This window comes from Solanum stenotomum, chromosome 3, assembly GCF_019186545.1.
Source record: "Solanum stenotomum isolate F172 chromosome 3, ASM1918654v1, whole genome shotgun sequence".
Classification (NCBI taxonomy): domain Eukaryota; kingdom Viridiplantae; phylum Streptophyta; class Magnoliopsida; order Solanales; family Solanaceae; genus Solanum; species Solanum stenotomum.
Window position 1 is genome coordinate 56,747,455 of NC_064284.1, and position 21,798 is coordinate 56,769,252.

A 21,798-nucleotide genomic window follows, 5' to 3' on the forward strand; every position below is an offset into this window, starting at 1 on the left:
CAAAAATCTTTATTTGAAAACATTACCTAAGACATTTGAAAATCATTTCGAAAAAGGATTAGATCTAGCTCAAAATCACCATTTTATCAACTCTTGGGTTCTTGAAGAAACCCCAAGTTATCATTCCAAAAATCTTAATTTGAACACTTAAATTCACTAATAATATTGGGTAAATAAATATTTAAGATTAGGAATTATTATCCAAATATTTCTTCTCAAAAATCTGGTTCAAATCGCCACACCAAAGCTTCCAAAAGTAAAAAATGTTGAAATGGGCTTGAAACCCTGATTTTGAAAATTGATTCTACCCAGGCACAAAATGTTCCTCGTGATCGTGATGACTTAAATGGGTCAACTCATTAAGGTTTGACCATCGCGATTGCGACTAGGACTCACGTGATCGCAATGACCGATTCACACAGAGCTAAGCAAACGTGAGGGCCATCCATGTGGTCGCGATGCACACCACACACAAGCCATCACGATCGCGCGGTTTGGCTCGAGATACGATGAACAATTTAATAATGCACTAGAACTGAACACCATAATTACACAAGGCATAAAATATTTCTAAAAAGACACTCAGAATTCGTTCGGAATCTAGTATATACAAATCATATATGCAATTTGACCATGCTCGATGTTTCAGACACAATGAAACAATCAAACACGAATTCGAGGTCTCCTTGACCCGAGTCCTGTGTAAGTCACAAGAAAGTAATCATAACGTCTAAAAAGGCTAAATCAAGCTCGGGACATCTAAAAATTCAACCAAAACCTCCTCATGCCTACAGTCATCCTCTAAATCCAACTGAACTGTCGGAAATTCAATCCGAGCATTCTAACCTCGAATGTTTACCAAAGTTAACCCAAAAAGCTAAAATCTCAATAATTTCCAACTTAGGACCTCAAATCCACAAAAACACTCCGAATTTGAAACCAAAAACTCTATTAGATCAAATTTCATATTCCAGAATTGATGTAATCGACGAATTTCATTCTAACACTCGAAACTCCAAAAAACATCGAAAACCACTTTTTTTTTTAACAACTTTAGCCTTTCAAATTTCCAAAACTCTCATACAATTCACAACTGTTAACTTAAAACTCAAAACCAATTTCAAAACTCATTCAGAAATAATTCAGTGTCAATATTGGGAGGGATATAATGATAACATTACGATTTTTTTTTTTTAAAAAAAGACTGACCAGATCATTACATGTACGTACACTTATTAACTTCAAAACAATAAAGGCGTGTTTGTTATTGTTTAATGTAGGATTCGCTCAATATGAAAATTGTTGGGTGTTGCTTACCAAATTCGAGAATTTGAAGCCATAACATAATTAAATTTAATACTTCTTCATGTTCATATTATATGATATTTTTAATTTTTATCGTTAATTTAATATAAATATTTTTTATCTGATGAAGAAGGTATTGATTTTTACTTTAATTTTTGATGAGTAATTTTTTCTTATATATATTTTTTGTTATTATTTGTTGTTTCTAATATTTCAATCACTGTATTATTTAATGATAGATATTATTCTTTTTTATTTTAAAATTATTTTATTATACTTTATATAGTATTTTATTAGAACTTTTCACTTTAGTCGGTCATTAAGTTAGCATTTGATCATAGAATTTTAATACTCTTGAGAAATCAAATTTAGGTAAAATTTATTTTAAAGTTTCAAAATGTGTTTGACGGTAATTTTTGAAACATATTTTACTTTAACTAAAAAACATAAAATATGACATATATATAAAAATATAAGTTCTAAGAATTATCAAGAATACTCATAAGTTTGGCATAAAATCATTATTTTTATAATGAACAACATGATATTTTAATCTCAAAATCATAACATGATTTTAACTAGCTATTACAATTCGTCAAATTATAATTAGCTGTAAAGATTTATCAATGATAAAAATAAATAATAACAATGATAGTAGCTAGCTATTATTTAATATAATCTTCCGAACCACTAGGATCGTACAAGCCAAATTGTTAAGCTAAATCAAACCAACGAGTCAAGTCAAATTGAATAAAAAGTCGAGTTATAGTTTGATTTGGTGTTTAATAAAACAATCACTCTTGGTTTGATTTGGTATTAAAAGAAAAAAAGTCAAATCGAACTCAAATCAAACCAACATAGTATATATATATAATTTACTTTGTTCAGATCTTTTAAATCACTTTATAGTTTTAATGTACATATATAAAAATTCAGATGAGAGCTTGCAAATATTTTATTTTCAGTTTGACTGTAGCCTTTAATCTTATAAATAGAACATATTGAACTTGATATTTCAGTATAAATATTTTGTATTCACGTGAATTTACAATTTTTTTTAAAGACTCCTATTCATTAACGTTTTTAAGTTCTATCTTATCACATAAGTAGGTAAAAATATTTTTGATTTTTTTTCAATCAGTATTATATTTGTAAAAAATCCAAAAATTTTGAAAAAACAACTTTATGTTGATTTGATTTTTAAATTTAATAAATCAACATAATTGATTTAGTTATTTTTTTTAAATAAAAATAAAATCAAATTGACTTATGTACACCCTACAAGCCGAATGGTATAAACAATCTCTCACATCAAACATGCATTTTCAGATTAAATGATTGAAAAAGGTATATAGAAATTAATTATGATCATAAATAAATAATTTCCTTATAAAATAGGAATATAAAGTTTGTAACAACCCAAAATAAGTTTTAAATATATTTTGAATTTTTGGGGATTTAGTTTTTAAAATTTCACAAAAATTAGATAAATCTTGATGATCAAATATATTTTGCCAAATTTTATTTTTACCAAAAAAGTATTTGCAATATATATATATATCCATGGCTAGTCTGTGGATGTAGTGCCTATTATTTATATTATATCTTCAGTATTTTGCGGTGTACGTTATGTCTTGGCAACCAACGTGTCTCACCACTACTTTATTAGGTATGGCCGATGATACTAATTAAATACTCTTCATACTTGTTCAACTTTTTTTCTTTCCTTACATAAAATATAGATCATAATCAAAGGTGAATAAAAGATAAAATGTATGTGTATTTGTTAATTTTAAAAAATATTATATATATTTTGGGAAATTAGCTAGTATATAATTAATTGTGCATCCTAACAAATGAAAGTGCGATGAGGGGGTGGTCGCATTCCTTGCGTGTCACTTTCAATTTGTGTGAACACCCCTTTTACACTTGTTGGTTCCGAAAATTGGAAAATAATAAGTGCAAATGAGAAAGTCAAGAATCAAATTGAAACCTGCAACAATTCATATGTGTTTTGCACAACCTTAACCATTAAGCTATTTCTCGCTAGAGGAATCTTAGTAGCTTAGTTGGTTGATTATCTGAACTCCTATATTGTTAGTGAGAGTTTGATTTTCCACATTATAATTCTTTTTTCATTTCTCATTCCCCTATCCTTCAGCTTTGCTAAAGTTTAATTATTATCAAAATTATATTTGACCTATATATTTGTGTTTTTGCTACTGTTCATACTATCAATAACTAGTCCGATATGGTATATTTGTACGTCGTCGCTGAAATTTTTGTTAGCATTTTATTAAGATATGCAAAAAATTGTAATTTATAGTATATTTTGTATAGTTTTTGAATATCTAAATTTTTTGTTTAATATTGAATTAATATAAACTTATTTAACTTTGAAAATTAGTCAAATTGACTTTCGAAAAGTGCACCATGACAATTAAAAGTGGATAGATAGAGTGCAATGTCTTGAAAGATGTAATAAAGAATTGTCTATAATTAATAGTAAGGGTAACTTAGGAACTAAGTGTAAATTATTCATTGATTTAATAAAGGGGACAAATATTGTTGAACATCCCAAAATAATATAGTGAACAACTATTGTTGGACAAATGGAGTACTTCTTCATATTCATATTACTAGATATAGAAGGTAGTGCTAACATAGGTCTATTACATAATATTCCCTCTGTTCCTAATTACTTGTCTACATTTCCTTTTTTAGTTATCCCTAATTACTGATCCATTTTAACAAATCAAGAAAGGACAATTTTTTTTTACCTATTATACCCTCAATTAATTATTCTGAAAAAGGTAGATTTTCTTGAAAATCTTAAGTTTTTAATTCATCTACTTCATAATTAATAGGGGTAAAATGGTAAACTCACTATATAAATAATTGTTCTCTTAATAGGTGTGTCAATTAAAAAAATGGACAAGTAATTAGGGACAGAGGAAGTACTTTTTGGGTAATTTACATAAATCTCATTACTTTAGGATCTATTACTTAGATTCACACTAGTTTGTAATATTATATTATCATATTTTGGTTCTCAGATACATCTATCTGTCAAGATACATGTATCTCGTATCAATTAGTGTGTCTAATTAAGATATATAACTAAAGGTTATTAATTAATAAGTATATTTAATTAAGAGATATGACTGAAAACCATTAATTGAGAAGAAAATCATGTTTCAACAACTTTACTCCTAAAAAAATCAAAACATGAATCAAAATCATTCTTCTTCTTTTTGGTGATTCAGAAAAGTTTAGACTGCTTAACTCAGATTTACGAACTATTAATCAGATATATGCTTATATTTTATCAGATACATATACACTTAAATAGATATATTGATAAAATTAGATACATATAATTTTAACTCAATAATGTGTCAGATGCATGCATATATTTATTCAGATACATATACACTGATAATATATATATATATATATATATATATTAATGTGTCTTGACACATAAATAATTCCAATTCGATCCAATAAGTCCATTTCTCATTTTCTTCCTCATTAAGATTTATCACAATTACTCTATAAATAATCTTTCCATTTGCAACAAATTACATATTTCCTCCATTTCAAATTAATTGAACTCTTGAGGCATTTTTCATTTTTCAAATCTTAATTGTTCAATTTTCAAGACTACTTTTAGAATGTTCTTCCAAGTTTATCCTTTATTAGTTAGTATTTGAATTAGTTATTAATTAATATGTAGTTATGTTAATCATAAATTTGACAATAATTAGTAAGGGTAAAAATGGAAAGTTATGTCTAATTTATATCTTAATCTTCTTTTCTTAAAGGGTGTGAAAAACCTCAACTCAATTAATTTGAAATGGAGAGAGTACTACCTTTCTCTTTTGTTCGTCAAAATTGTTGCATTTTTTAATTTTCAAATTTAAGCGGCTGAAAATATTGAGAATTGCAGTGGTGATTTTCATGTCGTTTTTCGAGCAACAATAAAAAAATATTCCTCTCCTTTGGAAAATCACTAGCCATGAAAGAAAACAAAAAAAACTCTAAATCAATGAATATTTACCTTAACTTAAAAAAAAAAATAGAAGACAAAATAAATTGAAAATTTTCAGGATTTCCTGACTTTAAAATTAATTAAATAGACACAAATTTCAAATTATTGTATGATTGTTTCAGATTTTAATTTAAAGGTTTAATACTGAAATTTGTGGTGGAAAGAAGGAAGAAATAGAGATAATGGTTATGGAGGTTGATGTGTGAGAGAGATGTGATTACATGAAAGCTTCAATTGGGAATGGTTTAATTTTGCAAATAAAATAGTTTATCCATACCTTTTCCTAGCTTATGAGATTTGGAGAGTCAACTCAATTTTTATATATCTTTTATAGAAAAAAATTATGGTGGGAGAGGCACAAGTATGACATGGTATGTGAGGAATTATTTTTGAATGAAAAATGTGTGGGGCTTACTTTTTTAAAAATAATTAATTGAGGGTATAATAAGTAAAATTTTCTTTTCTTCTATTTTATTTCTTATATTTCAATTATCATACTATTTTGTGGTTGTTATTATTTTATAATACTTAATATAGTATTTTTTTTAACTTCTTCACTTCTTTATTTTTCCGGATCGCTTTGCTTTGCCTTAAGTCGAGAGTCAACCTCTCTACTTTTTAAGTTAAAAATAAAATTTATGCCAATTTATATCTTTTTTCAAATTCTACCTATAAAATTAGACTGTACCATTGTTATTGTTTATTTCTGATTAAGAAGATTAATGTCTCGTGTATAAACCGGTGGAAGAAAATAGATATATCACTTGCTTGTCCTTTTCGATATACAAAATTATTACCATCAAATGATATAGTATATTACATAAAACCCTACTTCATAAATAACGTAAAATAAATTCAAATTAGTTTACACACCTTTAACCGTAATGGAGGACTTGTCAAACTTTTAAATTCTACCCGACATGAATTCAGATTAGTTTATCCACCTTCCCCAAGATTAGCGATTTCACATTTCATTTGGTCCACACCGGCAATAGAAATTTCTTAATAATTAAGACAAAAGGTCGGTATTGGATAAGACACCTTAAATTAGATATATTTTTGTGGTAGTACACATTAAATTGGGGTCCATGCAAACCTGCAACTTTGTCATATTTTTGGTTTCAGATCATGACAATTATAAAAGTCTTTTTTTATATTACTTTCTTTGTCTCAATTTTTATTACACATTTTGAATTTCAAAAATCAAATAATTTAATTTTAACTGGGAGATCAAACGTAAAAATTATAATTTTTAAAAATAAAATCTATATATAAAAAATATTATAAGTCAAAATAATTGATAATTCAAAATATATATGAAAAAATTACGATCAAAGATAAACTTATTTGTATCTCAAATTTTAAATCACATAAATTGGAAGTAAGTTTTTTTAGTTTTAACATTTTATATGAAAATATTAAGATCATAAGATTTAAATACTATATATATTTTAATAAAAAAGGGTCATATTTACTTTTATACTCTCACAAATAGGTTATATTTATCTTTTAATATATTTATCAGTTTTCAAACAATTTTAGAATTATATTTGTCCATGTACTCTAAAATAAATCTATCTCTTTATCCTTCAATCTCCCTGTTTTAATTTTAGGATTATAGTTATTCTTATATTCTAAAAAAGTCATATTTATACCGATACATTAAATCTTCATGTCCGACCTTAATGTTACTTCTTTTTTTCCAATTAAATCTATTGATTCATCAATGGTGGATACCATTTCACTATCAAATCTCATTCAAATTAAAACCCAACATCAGTTATTGTGATAGGATAATAGTTATTGCAATAATTCTTATTTAAACTCATCTTTTAATTGAATGAGTTGTGATTTTCTAATTTAGAAAATTAGTGTAATAAATAAAAAATATTGAAACAACTATTACCCTATTGTATTTAATAATAGGAACTGTTTTACGCGCTTAAGGATGGGAGTAAAATAAAACTATTTGGCGGCGACTAGGTCACCTTGTTTGAATGTTGCCGGCTGACTGCCAGCCACCATTGATGGCTGGGCTGGACTCTGCCTCATCTGCTCAGTTTCCATCCCTTCCGAACAAAATGCACACTGGTCAAAACACAATCCCTAATTCTCCATTTTTGAACAAGTTTGCAGACATTATTAAAGGACATAGCTCTTCAGGTAATGAGAAAAATGTTGTGGAAATACAACCTATTCCTGTGAAAAAGCTGACTCTCATTGGTGGTATACCTACCATTAATTGGTCAGCAAGCGAAATACAGCGAATGAATATCATAGAAAATTTGCAATATGCAGTGGTAGGCAAATTCTCCTATGGAGCTCCTGATATTAATGAGTTACGAGATTTAATTCCAAAACAGTGTGGATTATTGGGGTCTTGTCAAATAGGCTTGCTTTGCAATAGGCATGTTCTGATCAGATGGATGATTATATAAAAATTCTATCGAAAAACTCCTACTACATAATTGCTAAGGATGGATATGCATATCAAATGAGGCCTTTTATTTATGATGCAAACTTCAAAGCTGGTGAAGAGACGACAAAGGCTACGATTTGGATTTCATTCCCTGATTTGCTGCCAACATTCTTTGTGAAGGAAGTCCTGTTCTCACTGGCTTCAGTGGTTGGGAAGCCCCTTCAATTGGATCTTGCTACAATAAATAAGACGCTGCCAAGTTGTGCTAGAGTGAAGGTCCAAGTGGATCTGCTTACTGAGAAGCCTGAGTTTGTACAAATGCAGTTAGAAGATGAATCCACTCTTGAGAAAAGAATTATTAATGTGAGAATACAATATGATTCTTTACCTGCTTATTGCATGAAGTGTAAATTACAAGGGCATGGAGAAGAAGAGTGTATGGTCTTACATCCAGAGTTAGTACAACAGTATGATGACACTCAAAATACAACACAGTACATAGACAACAGACAACTATACAAGGGGGTAGTAAAGAGTAGATGAAAGCCTACAAACAGGAGCTTTACAAAGAAAGTTGGGGAACTGATGACTGTTAAGGGACTGGAAGGGAACGACATCAACGAGAACATCAATCCTTTTGCTATTTTTAATAAAAATGTACTAGTGGAGGAGGAGGTCGTAGAGGTAGAGGTGCAGAATCAGAAGTAGATAGATAAGCCGGTGGTTACAAGGGTTGAGAGTACACATGGGCTGGACTACAAGACTGATGAAAAACTTGAAATGGAAAACAAAGAAGGTGGAGGAATAATTGAAGATTGTGGCAAAAATGATGGGGTTGTTTCGGTTTACAACAAGGATATCATGCTTCTTAATGGAGGGGTTAGTAGTGCAATGCAGAGGGGAGATGAAGAGGATGAAGGAACTTCACAGAATCATTTGTCTAATAGATTGAATTTATTGAATGTTGATTATCAGATTCCTTTACAAATTTTGGACCTAAACGAAGCATGGTATCTTGTACAACTGCAGGGTTCACTAATACAGGGAGGGAGGGATTGAAGAGGTTCACAATATGACAGAGCTGGCAGTGGTCTGTCCAAAATCATCACCAATTCAAACATTACATGAAATAGTGTCACATCAAGGTGCAATAGAGGTACAAGATAAAGGTCTCACACAGTCTAGTGATGTTGAAGATAAGGAGGAAAAGGAGAACCTGCAGGTGGAGAACTTGGTGTTTAATGAAGTAGGTGTTTCACCTGAAACAGTAATCACACATAAAGGCAAGAATAAAGGGAAAGTGTTACCCACAAGATCAAATCCAATGAGAGGGGCTAGGAATGGGGTCAAATGATGTTGAAGTCCTTATTTTGGAATGTGAGGTCTGTTAGATCTCAAAATTCATTCCATAGAATTCAGATGTTACATAGACATCACAAGTTTAATATCATAGCATTGATGGAACCTTTTCAGAATGCTGATAACATTCAAAGATTCAAAAGAAGATTGGGTATGGAGTATTCTAATTATAACTGCAATGGTAAAATATGGGTTATTCAAGAGCATATTCAGGTAGAGGTGTTGGCAGACTCTGATCAGATGCTGACTCTGAAACTGTTGTTTCTGGAGAATAATTAACATTTAATTGTTTCTATTGTGTATGCAAAGTGTGATGCTGAGGAGAAGATACAATTATAGAATGATATTTACTGTATTAGCAATGATATTCAGAATTCACCCTGGCTGATTGGGGAAGATTTTAATGTCATTATGAGTGACGAGGAGAAGATTGGTGGTCTGCCTGTATATCCTAATGAGTATGAGGATTTTGCATTTTTGTGTGAACTCTTGTGATCTGGTGGAAGTTAGTTTCAAAGGGAGTCCTTTTACATGGTGGAATGGGAGGACTGATGATTAATGTATATTTAAAAGACTGGATAGGTACATGATGAACCAGGTTGGTCTTGGCTATTTTGGGTTGGTGGAATCTGAACATTGTTGACACCCAATTTTGATCAACCTTTAACAATTTTGAAAATGCTATTCGATTAAATATGTATTTTTAAAAATATGTTGAATTCAAAATTTTAATCGATTTTGTCTAAAGATTATATATTTAGTATGCATGCTTTATAAAAATTATTGTAAATACTATTAAAATATTTTAAAAAAAGATTATTAGTAAAACTCAAAATAATTCAAATGTTTTAAAAATTTTATGTAATTTTAATTATAATATTTTACAGTATTTTAATTGGATAGCATTTCTCTAATTTCCTCTAAATCATTTAAATTCTAGCATATTTCATTCTAATTCCTTTCAAGTCTAGCCTATTCAATTTCATATTTTTTTATTTCAATCGTAACCACCTTTCATTTCAATTATAGCCATTCTACTTCAATTCTAGCCATTCCAACTCCTCAATTCAATCTGATTTTAATTTTCAGCTTTTAATTCTGACCGTTCATCCTTTAAGTTAAATTCTAGATCAAATCCTAGCCACTCATCTAAAATAATCTAATGGTCCAGATTTATTAAACCTTCCTTTCATATTTCAACTAAAAGACCCCTAAACCTAAACATTATTCATCTCTTCTTCTCCTCTCAATNTCTCTCTTCTCTGGTTTTCTCCGCCAGCAGCAGCAGCACGAGGCTGCTGCTCTTCCCCTCTTCTCTTTTTCTCCTTTTTTCGGTGAAGACAGCAGCACCAGCTGGCAAGGAAAGCAGCTAGCAGCAGCAACCAGCGGTGCTCTGATGGGCAGCAACAGTAGCCGACAACAACTCCAGCATCGAGCTCCTCAATCGACATCAGCAGCAGCGAGAAACACAGCTGCAACCAGCGAATTCAAGCAGCTCCGACCAGCGACCAGTAGCAGCTGCAACTAGCGAACTCTAGCAGCTCTAGACAGCAGCCAGGCGAACCACCTAAGGATGACGAAGACGACAACAACTCCAAGGCGGCTGCTGGAGAAACAGCAACAACAGTCCGATCAAGCGAGCTCCGGCGAAGTCCTAAATTTGGATCGGTGGAAAACGGGTCTCAACAGATCCGTCTCCGATATTTTCTTTCGATCAATTATTACTTCATCTATTTAACCCTATGTTGTTCCTATTTTTTTATTATATTTTCATATGATTGCTATTATGTGCTTGATGCTTGAATGATAGGAATTTGTCCCGTTGTATGCATTAACTTTTGGGTTGACAGCTTTTTGAACCTATACTTGTATTAACTTGTTAATCACTGATTCTTTTCAACAGTTGGTTTTAATCTGAATTTTATTGTCCACTAATCTTTGCATATTTTCATTCCTTAATTGACTTTACACCATGTTGAAATTGATTGTCTAGCTTAATTATAGTGTAGAATATTATCGAATTAATTTTGGAGTTGATTATGATAATGTTTAATTGCATATTTTTTATCTTACTGATTGGCCTTTGTGATTGGCACCTTAATACTTGCTCTCGTAAATTGATTTGATAATGTTGATAATAGATGTTTAATTTACCATTTTGATCATTCCCTCTAGTCGCTGATTTGGACTTATTTAGTTGTCCTCTATGTTGAAGTAATTGATTCTTACCAATTTGCTCATTGTTTTACTATGATAGGGGATTGGGGCTGTAAATTTATTCCTTCCCTTGAATAGTCATCTTTTAAAATGTCTTCAAATGAATAATATTATAGGTAATATGGTAACCTTAATTGATTTCTTTACCTTAATTATATTGTATTGATGCTATTGCCGTATTTATTTCTTGATAAAATATGCAGGGATGTTAATTTGTAATATTGGTTTGAGCCGTGATATGGTCCTTCTTAAAATAATATTATTCCTTTTGGTTGATGATGAGCAATATTGATTGGCGGTGTTATTTGATTTTAGGTGCCTTAGTTTTAGATAGATTCTTACTTGTTTAATTTCGGTAAAAAAAAAATTAAAATAAGTCTGGATTTGTTTTCCTTGTTAACAAGGAAAAATGTTAATTGATCCTTCGGCTATATATATTTCGTACCAAATTGCGATTTAGTTGATTGTGTGAAATTATTTTAATATATGAGCAAATATGAATGTAACTTTCCCCTTCCTTAAATAATTATGTCTATTTGTTTGATTAAATCAATTAGATGTCTAAAATTATTCTTTCCTTGTTTGTTTTACATGGTGTATCATGGTTAATTGATCTTGTTTACCTTATTTAAAAGTAGGACTGATTTCTTATTTGTCTATATTTGGTAAACTAAATATTGATTTGGCTCTTCTTTATTTAAGGGAAAAAAATATTACTCTTCCTAATTTTATTCTTGTCCTTTTATATGCCCTACTCTTCTACTATATAAAGAGGCTCACCTCCGAATCTTTGGATAGATACGAAAATACTAAGAAAAAATATATTACTCTCTCTACTAAAAAGAATTAAGTGCTTTCGGTTAAAACTAAAAATTCCTCTCTGTGTTGTTGTTTTGCTATGTACGGGTCGTTTTCGAATTAAGTTTATCTTCATTGTTGATTTACTAAACGACCTAATCTGTTAGTATATTTCTATACAATTAAATTTCTGTTTTGTATCATTGTTATTTACTTGTATGCATAAATTCAAAAATGGATTTTATTAAATAAAGGAAGCGTCCAAGTCCATCTTATCAATCTGTGTTCTACACTTGATTTTATACTTCTGTGATTAGTTGAAATATGTTTGTGTACCAGTTTTCTGCTCATAATTATGAAATAATTAATGTCATGTGTGCTGTTTATACACACGAAAGTAATTTGTTGCTACGATTATTTTGCCATTATATATACATGTGTTACATTTTCCCTTTTAGCAGGTTCTTGTGCTTAGAGTTCAAGATATTGTAGAGTCGCCATAGGAAGGAAGCGCTAGCCACGCTGAATTTTGTTTTGTACATTATCTTATTTCTGTTATCATTTTGTAATAATTTGTATAACTCTCAACTCTCTCTAAATATATGAAATAGCTTGGGGATCGTCTAAGGGGGAGAGGGATATACGTGCTAATATGTTTCTTTCCATTTCTAGTTTAGTTTATTTTGCTATGTGTGATTGCTAAAATATGCCTACGTTGCTTAAATCGTAAACCTTGCAAGCATATTAGAATATATCTTAATATTGACTTAAAATCAACCTTTGTTTATAACCTTATCAGATTAATCAACATATCATGAATATGTTCAAATTTGCTTGATCTTGAACTCGTAGAATCTTGTCTCACATGCTAATGTTGTTCAAATTCGGAATATGATTTATATTATTTAGACATCATGCTTCTAGGACTTTAATCTAATTTGAGCAAATCAGTTGAGTCATGTTGTTAGTATGTTAATCTATATGGAAGTCACGTCTTTAGGTCTAGATTAATATCATGTCAATAAAATATGTCCCGAAATACATAAATCTAGTTTGCCATAAAGTTCTGTCTAAAGTGCTTAATAATCTGTTTAAATACATATCATGCCTATAGGATCTAAATATTTTTAGAAGTGTAGTATATATGCATATAGGTGTAAACTTTGTTACATATTAAATAAATATCATGCCTATAGGGTTTAATAATTTGCTTAAAATGAAATAGATGTCATGCCTATATTTTGATACTATTTTCAACATGTTTACACTTAGATATCATGTCCATAGGACTTAACTAATAAGATCAAATCGGCTTGTTAAAAACTTTTCTCTAATAACTTTAGCATGTTAAGTAAGTAAAATAAATATTTTTGCTCACTGTTATTTGAGTCCTGCAACAAACTATTTTTTCTGGTCAGTCAAATAAATCAAGCATGTTAAAATTCGGTGTAAATCTTATGTGCCGATTAAATCTGCCCATGTTTAAATATTTCTGCCCTTGTTATTGACTAATCTGTGCCAATAATTAAATGAATTCTGCAACCTGTCGTATCTTTCTGTCCTCTAATATTAACAGTACTGTTATAATATTTGTTTTGTATGTTCACACACTTAGCATGAAACCTTTTCACAATTATGTGTGTTTGCTAGCATGCTAAATAAAACCCTAGAGACCAATATGAGATTTACGTGCTAAGTGTTGTCCTATTTGTTTGACTTGGTGTCTAGGTGGGCCTATTATGAGTTTATTTCAGTCTAAACCCTTCCCAATAGCAGTCCAATGCCTCTTGGACCTTAAGCAGGGATGATAGGCACCTTGTAAAGACATTAAGCATGCGGTAGTAGGGTAGGGGTAGTTTAGGCCCTATGGAGATGATGACATCGACTCGGTCTTAAAGACAAACCTTGGTTTTGTCTGTCCCTATGAGAAGCTGACCGAAATAAAGAAAATCGAGTGTTGATTCGTAAAGTCCTTCAGAATCTCCTTTTCCTCTTGTCCCTTTATTTGTTTATAATTATATTTATTTGGGGTAGTTTAATTAAATGAAAAATGATATTTACTTATATAGTTATCTACTTTCTATCTTCTCGCTATCTCTTTTAAATTTTATTTGTGTTAATTATTCAGTATTATGTTATCACCTAGTTTTGCATGCTTAATTAATAAATAAATTGATTTTAATTGTTTAATGTTAATAATCACCTAGTCATCATTCTAATTAAATAAACTAATAAATGAAGTGACCTTAATTGCTATTTGTAATCCCCACATAAATTGCATGAGATACGGTCGGGACCCACATTTGTGGACCTCGAGGGATGCCTAACACCTTCCCCTCGAGGTAATTTGAACCCTTACCCTAATCTCTGGTTCGTTGACCTTAGGTAGATTTAGCTAGGTTAGATAGGTGCCCTAACTCGCCTTAATTCGTTAGATGGCGACTCTTCATTTTTCAAAGCCCAAAAGAGCTGTTAGGTCGTGCACCAGAACCCGTTTTAAGAAAAACGGGGCGCGACAGCATCTGGCTAGAACAGGGTCTGATCATGCTCCTATGCTACTAACTTGTGGCCAGAAGATAGATGTTATTAGGAGACCTTTTAGATTTCTTAAGTTTTGGTCAGAATATGCAGAATTTCAGCAGGTAGTGAAGGATACCTGGATTTCAGAAGAAGCAGATGTGTTTATTAGATTGAAACAAAAAATGAAGAAGACTAAAACTGCCTTGTCTAACTGGAGTAGAGCAACTTTTGGATATATTTTTAAATAGTTATCTATCAGGGAGGAGATTGTGAAGGTGAAAGAGGCATTATTTGAAACAAGCCCTACAACAGGGAATAGAGAGATTTTACAGAAAGCCCAAGCAGAGTTAAAAAAGTATGTGCATTTTGAAGAAGAGTATTGGAGATAGAAGGCAAGTATTCAGTGGTTTACAGAAGGGGAGAAGAACATAAGGTTTTTTCACAGTATAGTGAGAGGCAGAAGGAAAAGATTGAGCATAAACAGGATTCAGAATAAGGATGAAGAATGGGTAGAAGGTGAAAAGCTAGTGTTTGCTGCTGCTTAGGAGTATTTTAAAAAACAATTCACAGGCATTCATAATATAGAGGAAGTCCCTCTATTGAGACATATTCAGAAAAGGGTTACTGATGAAGACAACAGAAGATTAAATAATTTTTCTTCAATGGAGGAAGCTAAAAAAATAGTGTTTGATCTCAATGGGGACAGTGCTAGTGGTCCTAATAGGTTTACTGGACATTTTTTCCAACAATGTTGGGATATAGTTGGGGATGATGTGGTTAATGTGGTTGGTGCTTTCTTTAATGGTGTCACCCTTCCTAAGTTTATTACACATACTAATTTGTACCTACTTCCAAAGAAAGATATTTGTCAATCTTTCTCATACATGAGGCCAATTAGTTTGAGTAATTTTCTTAATAAAGTGATCTCAAGGGTGATGAATGATAGAGTCGGGGTTCTTCTTCCATCCCTAATTTCAGAAAATCAGTTTGGCTTTGTGAAAGGAAGAAGCATTACTGAAAATGTGTTACTTGCTCAGGAGATTATTGTTGATATCAGAAAAAGGGGTAAGCCAGCAAATGTGGTGATCAAGTTGGATATGGCGAAAACATATGATAGGGTGGAATGGGGCTTTCTTATAAAGGTGTTGGAAGAAATGGGTTTTGATAATAACTTTGTTGATAAAGTCTGGAGACTGGTTGCTAACAACTGGTATTCTATACTTATCAATGGGCAGGCTAATGGTTTCTTTCACTCATCTAGAGGAGTGAAACAAGGGGATCCTCTGTCCCTTGCTTTGTTCATACTAACTGCTGAAGTTCTATCTCGAAGCTTAAATGCTTTGTTTTGTAATGAGGTCTACAAGCGGTTTGGATTACCAAAATGGAGTGATCAGATTAATCATCTTGCCTATGCAGATTATGAGAAGCAATCAGGGCAGATGATTAATAAAGAAAAGAGTTCATTTTTTGTCTTTCATAATACATCACATGATTTGATCTCAGATATAGAAGCAAAAACTGGCTTTATTAGAGGTAAATTTCCACTAATGTATTTGGGATGCCCAATTGGTCATGCCAAGAAGAAGAAGGTACACTTTGCAGTATTGATGAAAAAAGTGCACAACAAGTTGCAAGCTTGGAAAGGAAAAATGTTGTTATTTGGAGGTAAGGCCGTGTTAATTCATAATGTGTTAAACAACATGCCTATTTATCTCTTGTCTGCTATTAATCCTCCAAGGTGTGTTATTCTTTGCAATTTTTTTTTGGAAAATTTAGGAGGATGGAAATAACAAGCATTGGGTAGCTTGGTCAGATTTATGTAGACCCAAACATGAAGGTGGTGTGGGATTTAAATCTTTGTTTAATATTTCGAAAGCTTTATTTGCTAAACTATGGTGGGCCTTTAGAACAATAAAGACTCTTTGGTCTAACTTTATGTGGAATAAATATTGTAAAAAGGAGAAACCTCATGTGGTTGAATGGAAAAATGGATCTTTAACGTGGAAGTATATGCTGGAATCTAGAGATTTGATAGATCAACATATTTGGTGGGAACCTAAGTGTAGCCATTCAAGTATCTGGTATGATAATTGGTCACAATTAGGTGCACTGCATTACATAGTTCCTTTGGACAGTGCTAGAAATGTGCAATTGGATGAAGTGAAACAGTGTTTTTTGAATGGGGAATGGAACTATGACTTGCTTCAAACAAGTTTTGGGGATGATATTGGTAGACATGTAATACAACTCCTGAGGAGTTCAGAAGATGAACAACAGTGGGATAAACCATGGTGGATGCTGAAGACTTCTGGAAAATTCTTTGTAGGTTCTGCATGGGATTTTGCTAAGGGAGAAGCAAGAAGTCTGTTTAAAATATAAGTATATTTGGAGTGCATGAGTTCCTTTTAAGATATCGTTCTTCAATTAGAGGCTATGGAAACAAAGACTTCCTATTAGAAAAGTTCTTATCAGGAATATGATGGGTGATGGGGTAGTGTGTGGTTGTTGTGATGATGGAGTTCAGGAGACTATTGAACACTTATTTATTAGATATTCATTCACTAATTCTATATGGAGATATTTTGCAGGATCAGCAGGTGTGGAGGGCCCTTTCTTGTAGTTGAAAAATACTTTGCATAAATAGTGGAATGCAGATGTTTCTGTAAAACTTAAACTTGTTTTAATGGTTGTGCCACTGTTTATTTGTTGGCAAGTGTGGAAGAGAAGAAATGCCTTGAAATTTGGTGGTTCTATGTCTTATCTGAGTATGAGAGGAGGGATAGCAAATAAGTTAATTCTATTGGCTAAGCAGTTGTATCCTTAGATGTACCACCTGCCTAATAACTGGCCTGAATTGGTCAGATATTTAACAGGGTATACTCCTAGAATTGGTTGTAAGGTGGTTTATTGGAAATTACCTAGACAAAATACATTCAAATGCAATACAGATGGCTCTTCAAGTGGGAATCCAAGACCAAGCTCTTTTGTGTTTTGCATTAGAGATGATCAAGGTAACCTTGTGTATGCTGAAGGAAATATGATTGGAATATCAAACAATCTCATTGCTGAAGTGGTAGCTATAAGACTAGGGCTGGAATATTGTAGGATCCACAATTTACTCCCACTGATTCTAGAAATTGATTCTTTAGTTGCAATGAAAATGATTGAAGGGGCTTGGCACAGACCTTGGGAAGTGACTATGGAGGTCAGAAGGATACAGAATCTGAAGGAAGGTTTTGAGGTGGCCATAGTACACACACTGAGAGAGGGAAACAAACTGGCAAATTTTATGGCTAATATTGTGTTTTCTTTTGCAGGTACAGATTTTATATATTTTAACAATTTCCATGAGCTACCTAGTGAAACTAAGACAATTCTAAATATGGATAAAATCCAAATTCCTAATTTAAGGATAAGGAGGATTCAGAATGGAAATTATGCACAAGACAGATGATTGTGATCATAACATATGAAGAAGCAGATATTTCAAGCTTAAAGAAATACAACATTCATACAATACTCTGAAGATGGCGAATATAGTGCGAGTTTATCACAATCGGAGAGACAATGGTACAACAACAGTGAGCATATTACAGAAAGAGGAAATTACATAAACAGACAACAATAACAGTGAGTCAATTACAGAATAAGGAAAATACATATATAGGTACAATAACAGTAAGCAGAGTATTGAGCAAGGAAAATACGTAAACAGGCAACAGTAGCATTCATACAATACTCTGAAGATTGCGAAAATAATGAGTTTATTCGAAGGGACAATGGTAAAACGACAAAGAGCAGATTTCAGATGAAGGAAAATACCTAAGAAGGTTGCAGTAACCTCGTTGAGAAGCTTTCGACAGTGGTATTAGCTCCTTGTTGGGCTCAACCTGTCAAAGCTAAGGGATGAAGGTTACGAGGTCTTTTTTTGGTATATGTTGAACAAAGATTCAAAGGGAATGAGGCTATCACCTGACATAAAGTTTCGATTGAAGTACACTGAGCGGGAGAAGTCTCCGATTGGGAGGATTTAATGATGTTGGTGAGACTAGACAACGTTCGAGATGAAATACACCCCAGACTCGTTGTACTATTGTTATGATTTCAAGTTGTTGGAGGATGGCCGGAAAGACATCGACGACGATGGTTATTGCGGCGAGTCACTTTTCATCTTCCCATTTCCCCTTTGCATTTTTGTTTCTATTTTGTTTATATTTTGTTTCCTAATGACTGATTAGGTGTTGGATCAGGTCCTCTATTGGGCCTGATCTTCATGTAATGTAGTACATCAATAAAAAGAGCTTGCCCATCTTTAATTAAAAAAAAAATCAAACCATACTGATACCGAAGAGAAACCGATATGATTGGGATGGTTTTAAAAAATCTAAATTTTGGTTATACATTACAAAATACCAAAAAAAATTGTGCTGGTATAATTTTTTAAAATAACTGACCGAACCGTCCCATTAACACCCCTAGTTGGAACTCTACAATATGTATTCGATTCTAGTTAGAATTATTTGAGGCTACTCTAACCCTAAAATCAAAATTATGCTCATCCTTCGAAGGCCGTTAGGAGCGTATTTCTCGAACTAGGACAATCCAAATGTGAACACATGTGATTTGGACTTTTTATGTTTTATGTTTTCTCAAAACATAAAAACCTAATAAGTTATAAAAATATTTAAAATGTCTCAATTTTTTATAAAATCTTAATAAATAAGCATAAATTTATAAAATTGCATAATCACTATTACAAATCTATTATTAAAAAACATGCAACATTTATGGGATAAGAGTTTGAAAAATACTCCAACTTTGGTCGAATTTGTTGTTGCGATACTAAACTTTCATGAGGATCTATTACCTCCCTACACTATTTCATACTATATTTTAAACATATATATTTGCTCACGTGGACATAAAAAATAATGCAAAATTATAAATAGTAATGTGTCCACGTGGGCACATATATATCTTTAAAATACACTATTAAATAGTTCAGGGGGTAAAAAATACGGTATTAAATAGTCTAGGGAGGTAATAGGTCCTTATGAAAGTTTAGTATCGCAACAACAAATCCGACCAAAGTTGGGGTATTTTTCAGACCCTTATCCCAACATTTATCAAATAAACTTTAATCCAATAAAAAAAAACTGAACATAAGTTGTAGTGTATTAGTTTTTAATATAATACTCTCGCATAGTACATACAATTTTCTCACGTTAAATTTGTATTTCTCGATCATATGACCAAGAAGACGAACCAACATTGTTATTTTGAGTCATTTGTTGATCAATTTGGTTGGTAAATAAATTTGATAAAGAGTAATGAATTTTGGTGAATATAAATGGTAAAGTAGCTAGAAATTGATTTGAAGTAATAATAATTTTTATGTTGGTGAGAATAATCGTTATATGAGATATAAATGGTTTAAAAAGTAATGATATGAATTATAAATTTAATTTATTTATATATGAAATAAATGGTTAGTAGATATAAATGTGAGGTTGTTTTTACAAAATATAAACTTGAGGGTCAATTTTCTTACGTTTAAAAAAAATCTCAAATCGGGATTTGAAATTCTCGAATCATGCTTTTTGGAGAATTTGAGATTTCAAATCATGAGATGAATCAGCGTGAAATCACATGTCCAAACACTGATTTCATTTCATAATTTCATATCGCAATATGAAATCGCCTGCCCAAACGTCTTTTAATTAAAAATTTATTTTTAATTTATTTATTAGTCTTAACAAAATGATTTATAGTCACACAAATATCTATCACTTATTTTAGACCACAAATTTCAAAAAATTCTTCCTTTTTTTTAAAAAAAACTTTGTATCTAGTCAAATTAACTCATATAAAATAAAATTTAAAAAATAATTTATATAATATCAATACATTATATATACACAATCATTTTGTTGAAAAAAAATAAGTTGGTCCTCATTCGTGCACTTCCAAGCCTAACATAATTATCGAAGGAAGGTCCATGTGAAAATCATGACACGATTTGTATGCTTCTCTCTCCATCACAAAGTTTATTTTTTTGTTTTCATCCGGTGTCCGGTACTCATATTGGAGCCTGACTAAATTCGGATTCGCGTCGGGAAGTCCTACATTGGGGGGTAAAGCACTCCCTCAAGGCAATTCTGTGTTCAAGGGGGTTCGAACCCGAGACCTCTTGGTTAAGGATGAAAGAGTACTTACCATTCCACCACAACCCTCGTTGGTTCCATCACAAAGTTTGAGACGTTAGGTTTTATCTTTTTTGGGATAGTTATTTAATAAAGGGAAAAGGGTCAAAAATACCCCTCAACTTTGGTTTATTGTTTGACTACGCCCTCGCCGTTAAAATGAAGTTATTTTTACCCCTCCCGTTACTAATTTCACCAAATTTACCCCTCAATTGGATGGAAAACCCAAATCAATTAAAATTACCCAATTTCAATTAAATAACCCAATTTTTTCTCTTTTTAATCCGAACCCGACCCATTTATACCAAATTAAAACCCCAAATCAAGCTCTGGCAATCCCCATTCATTTTCTCCGTTTTCCGGCGAAACACCACCAAAACAACCTCCAAACGACCACCTGAAACCACCACTAAAAACCCCCAAGAACCAGAAACGACATCAAGCAAAAAACATTAACAACAAACCCATTTTCCTCTACTTTCCATTGACGACAACAAGATCTTTCTTCTCCATTTCCGGCCAGTTTCAAGCTGGAACAACATTAAGCAAACCACCCACCGTTGGAATCATTCAAACAGCCGTGAACCGACCTGAAACAGCTCTCAAACACCACTCTCTCCACGCCAAAATCCAGTGGTAAAACCACACTTCAGCCCACCAGAACCCAGACCTCCATCACCCAAGCTAAAACAACCAGCAAATGACCACCAGACCACCATTTCTCCGACCTCCAAACAACCAACCAACAAAACCCCGACCAAAACCCCATCGGAAAACAACTGAAGCACCGCTAACAGATCAAACCAACAACACAATCAGGCGAGAATCAAGGCTCGAAAACAACAGCCACAACTTCATATCTGGCTAGGCTCAACAAGCAAGCAATATCATAGTTTCAGGTCTGCCCGCAGGAAAGCAAAATC

The 21,798-nt window shown here is 32.0% G+C and overlaps 1 protein-coding gene across 1 annotated transcript; it reads left to right on the top strand.

Annotated features, from left to right (window-relative positions):
- Positions 1-15,334: 15,334 nt before the first annotated feature.
- Positions 15,335-18,126, top strand: LOC125859088 (uncharacterized). Its single transcript, XM_049538819.1, has 4 exons — positions 15,335-16,261; positions 16,449-17,034; positions 17,546-17,905; positions 17,990-18,126. The coding sequence occupies exons 1-4, from the start codon at positions 15,335-15,337 to the stop codon at positions 18,124-18,126; spliced, it is 2,010 nt and encodes a 669-aa protein (XP_049394776.1).
- The last annotated feature ends 3,672 nt before the right edge of the window (positions 18,127-21,798 follow it).

What these genes read in the sequence shown, in the direction of transcription:
- LOC125859088 (XM_049538819.1), top strand. Translation starts at nt 15,335, where the DNA reads ATGGAGGAAGCTAAAAAAATAGTGTTTGATCTCAATGGGGACAGTGCT. An exon ending in TGCTAAGGGAGAAGCAAGAA is followed by an intron (nt 17,035 to 17,545) that starts GTCTGTTTAAAA and finishes GATATTTAACAG; the next exon opens with GGTATACTCCTAGAATTGGT. An exon ending in GATACAGAATCTGAAGGAAG is followed by an intron (nt 17,906 to 17,989) that starts GTTTTGAGGTGG and finishes TTTCTTTTGCAG; the next exon opens with GTACAGATTTTATATATTTT.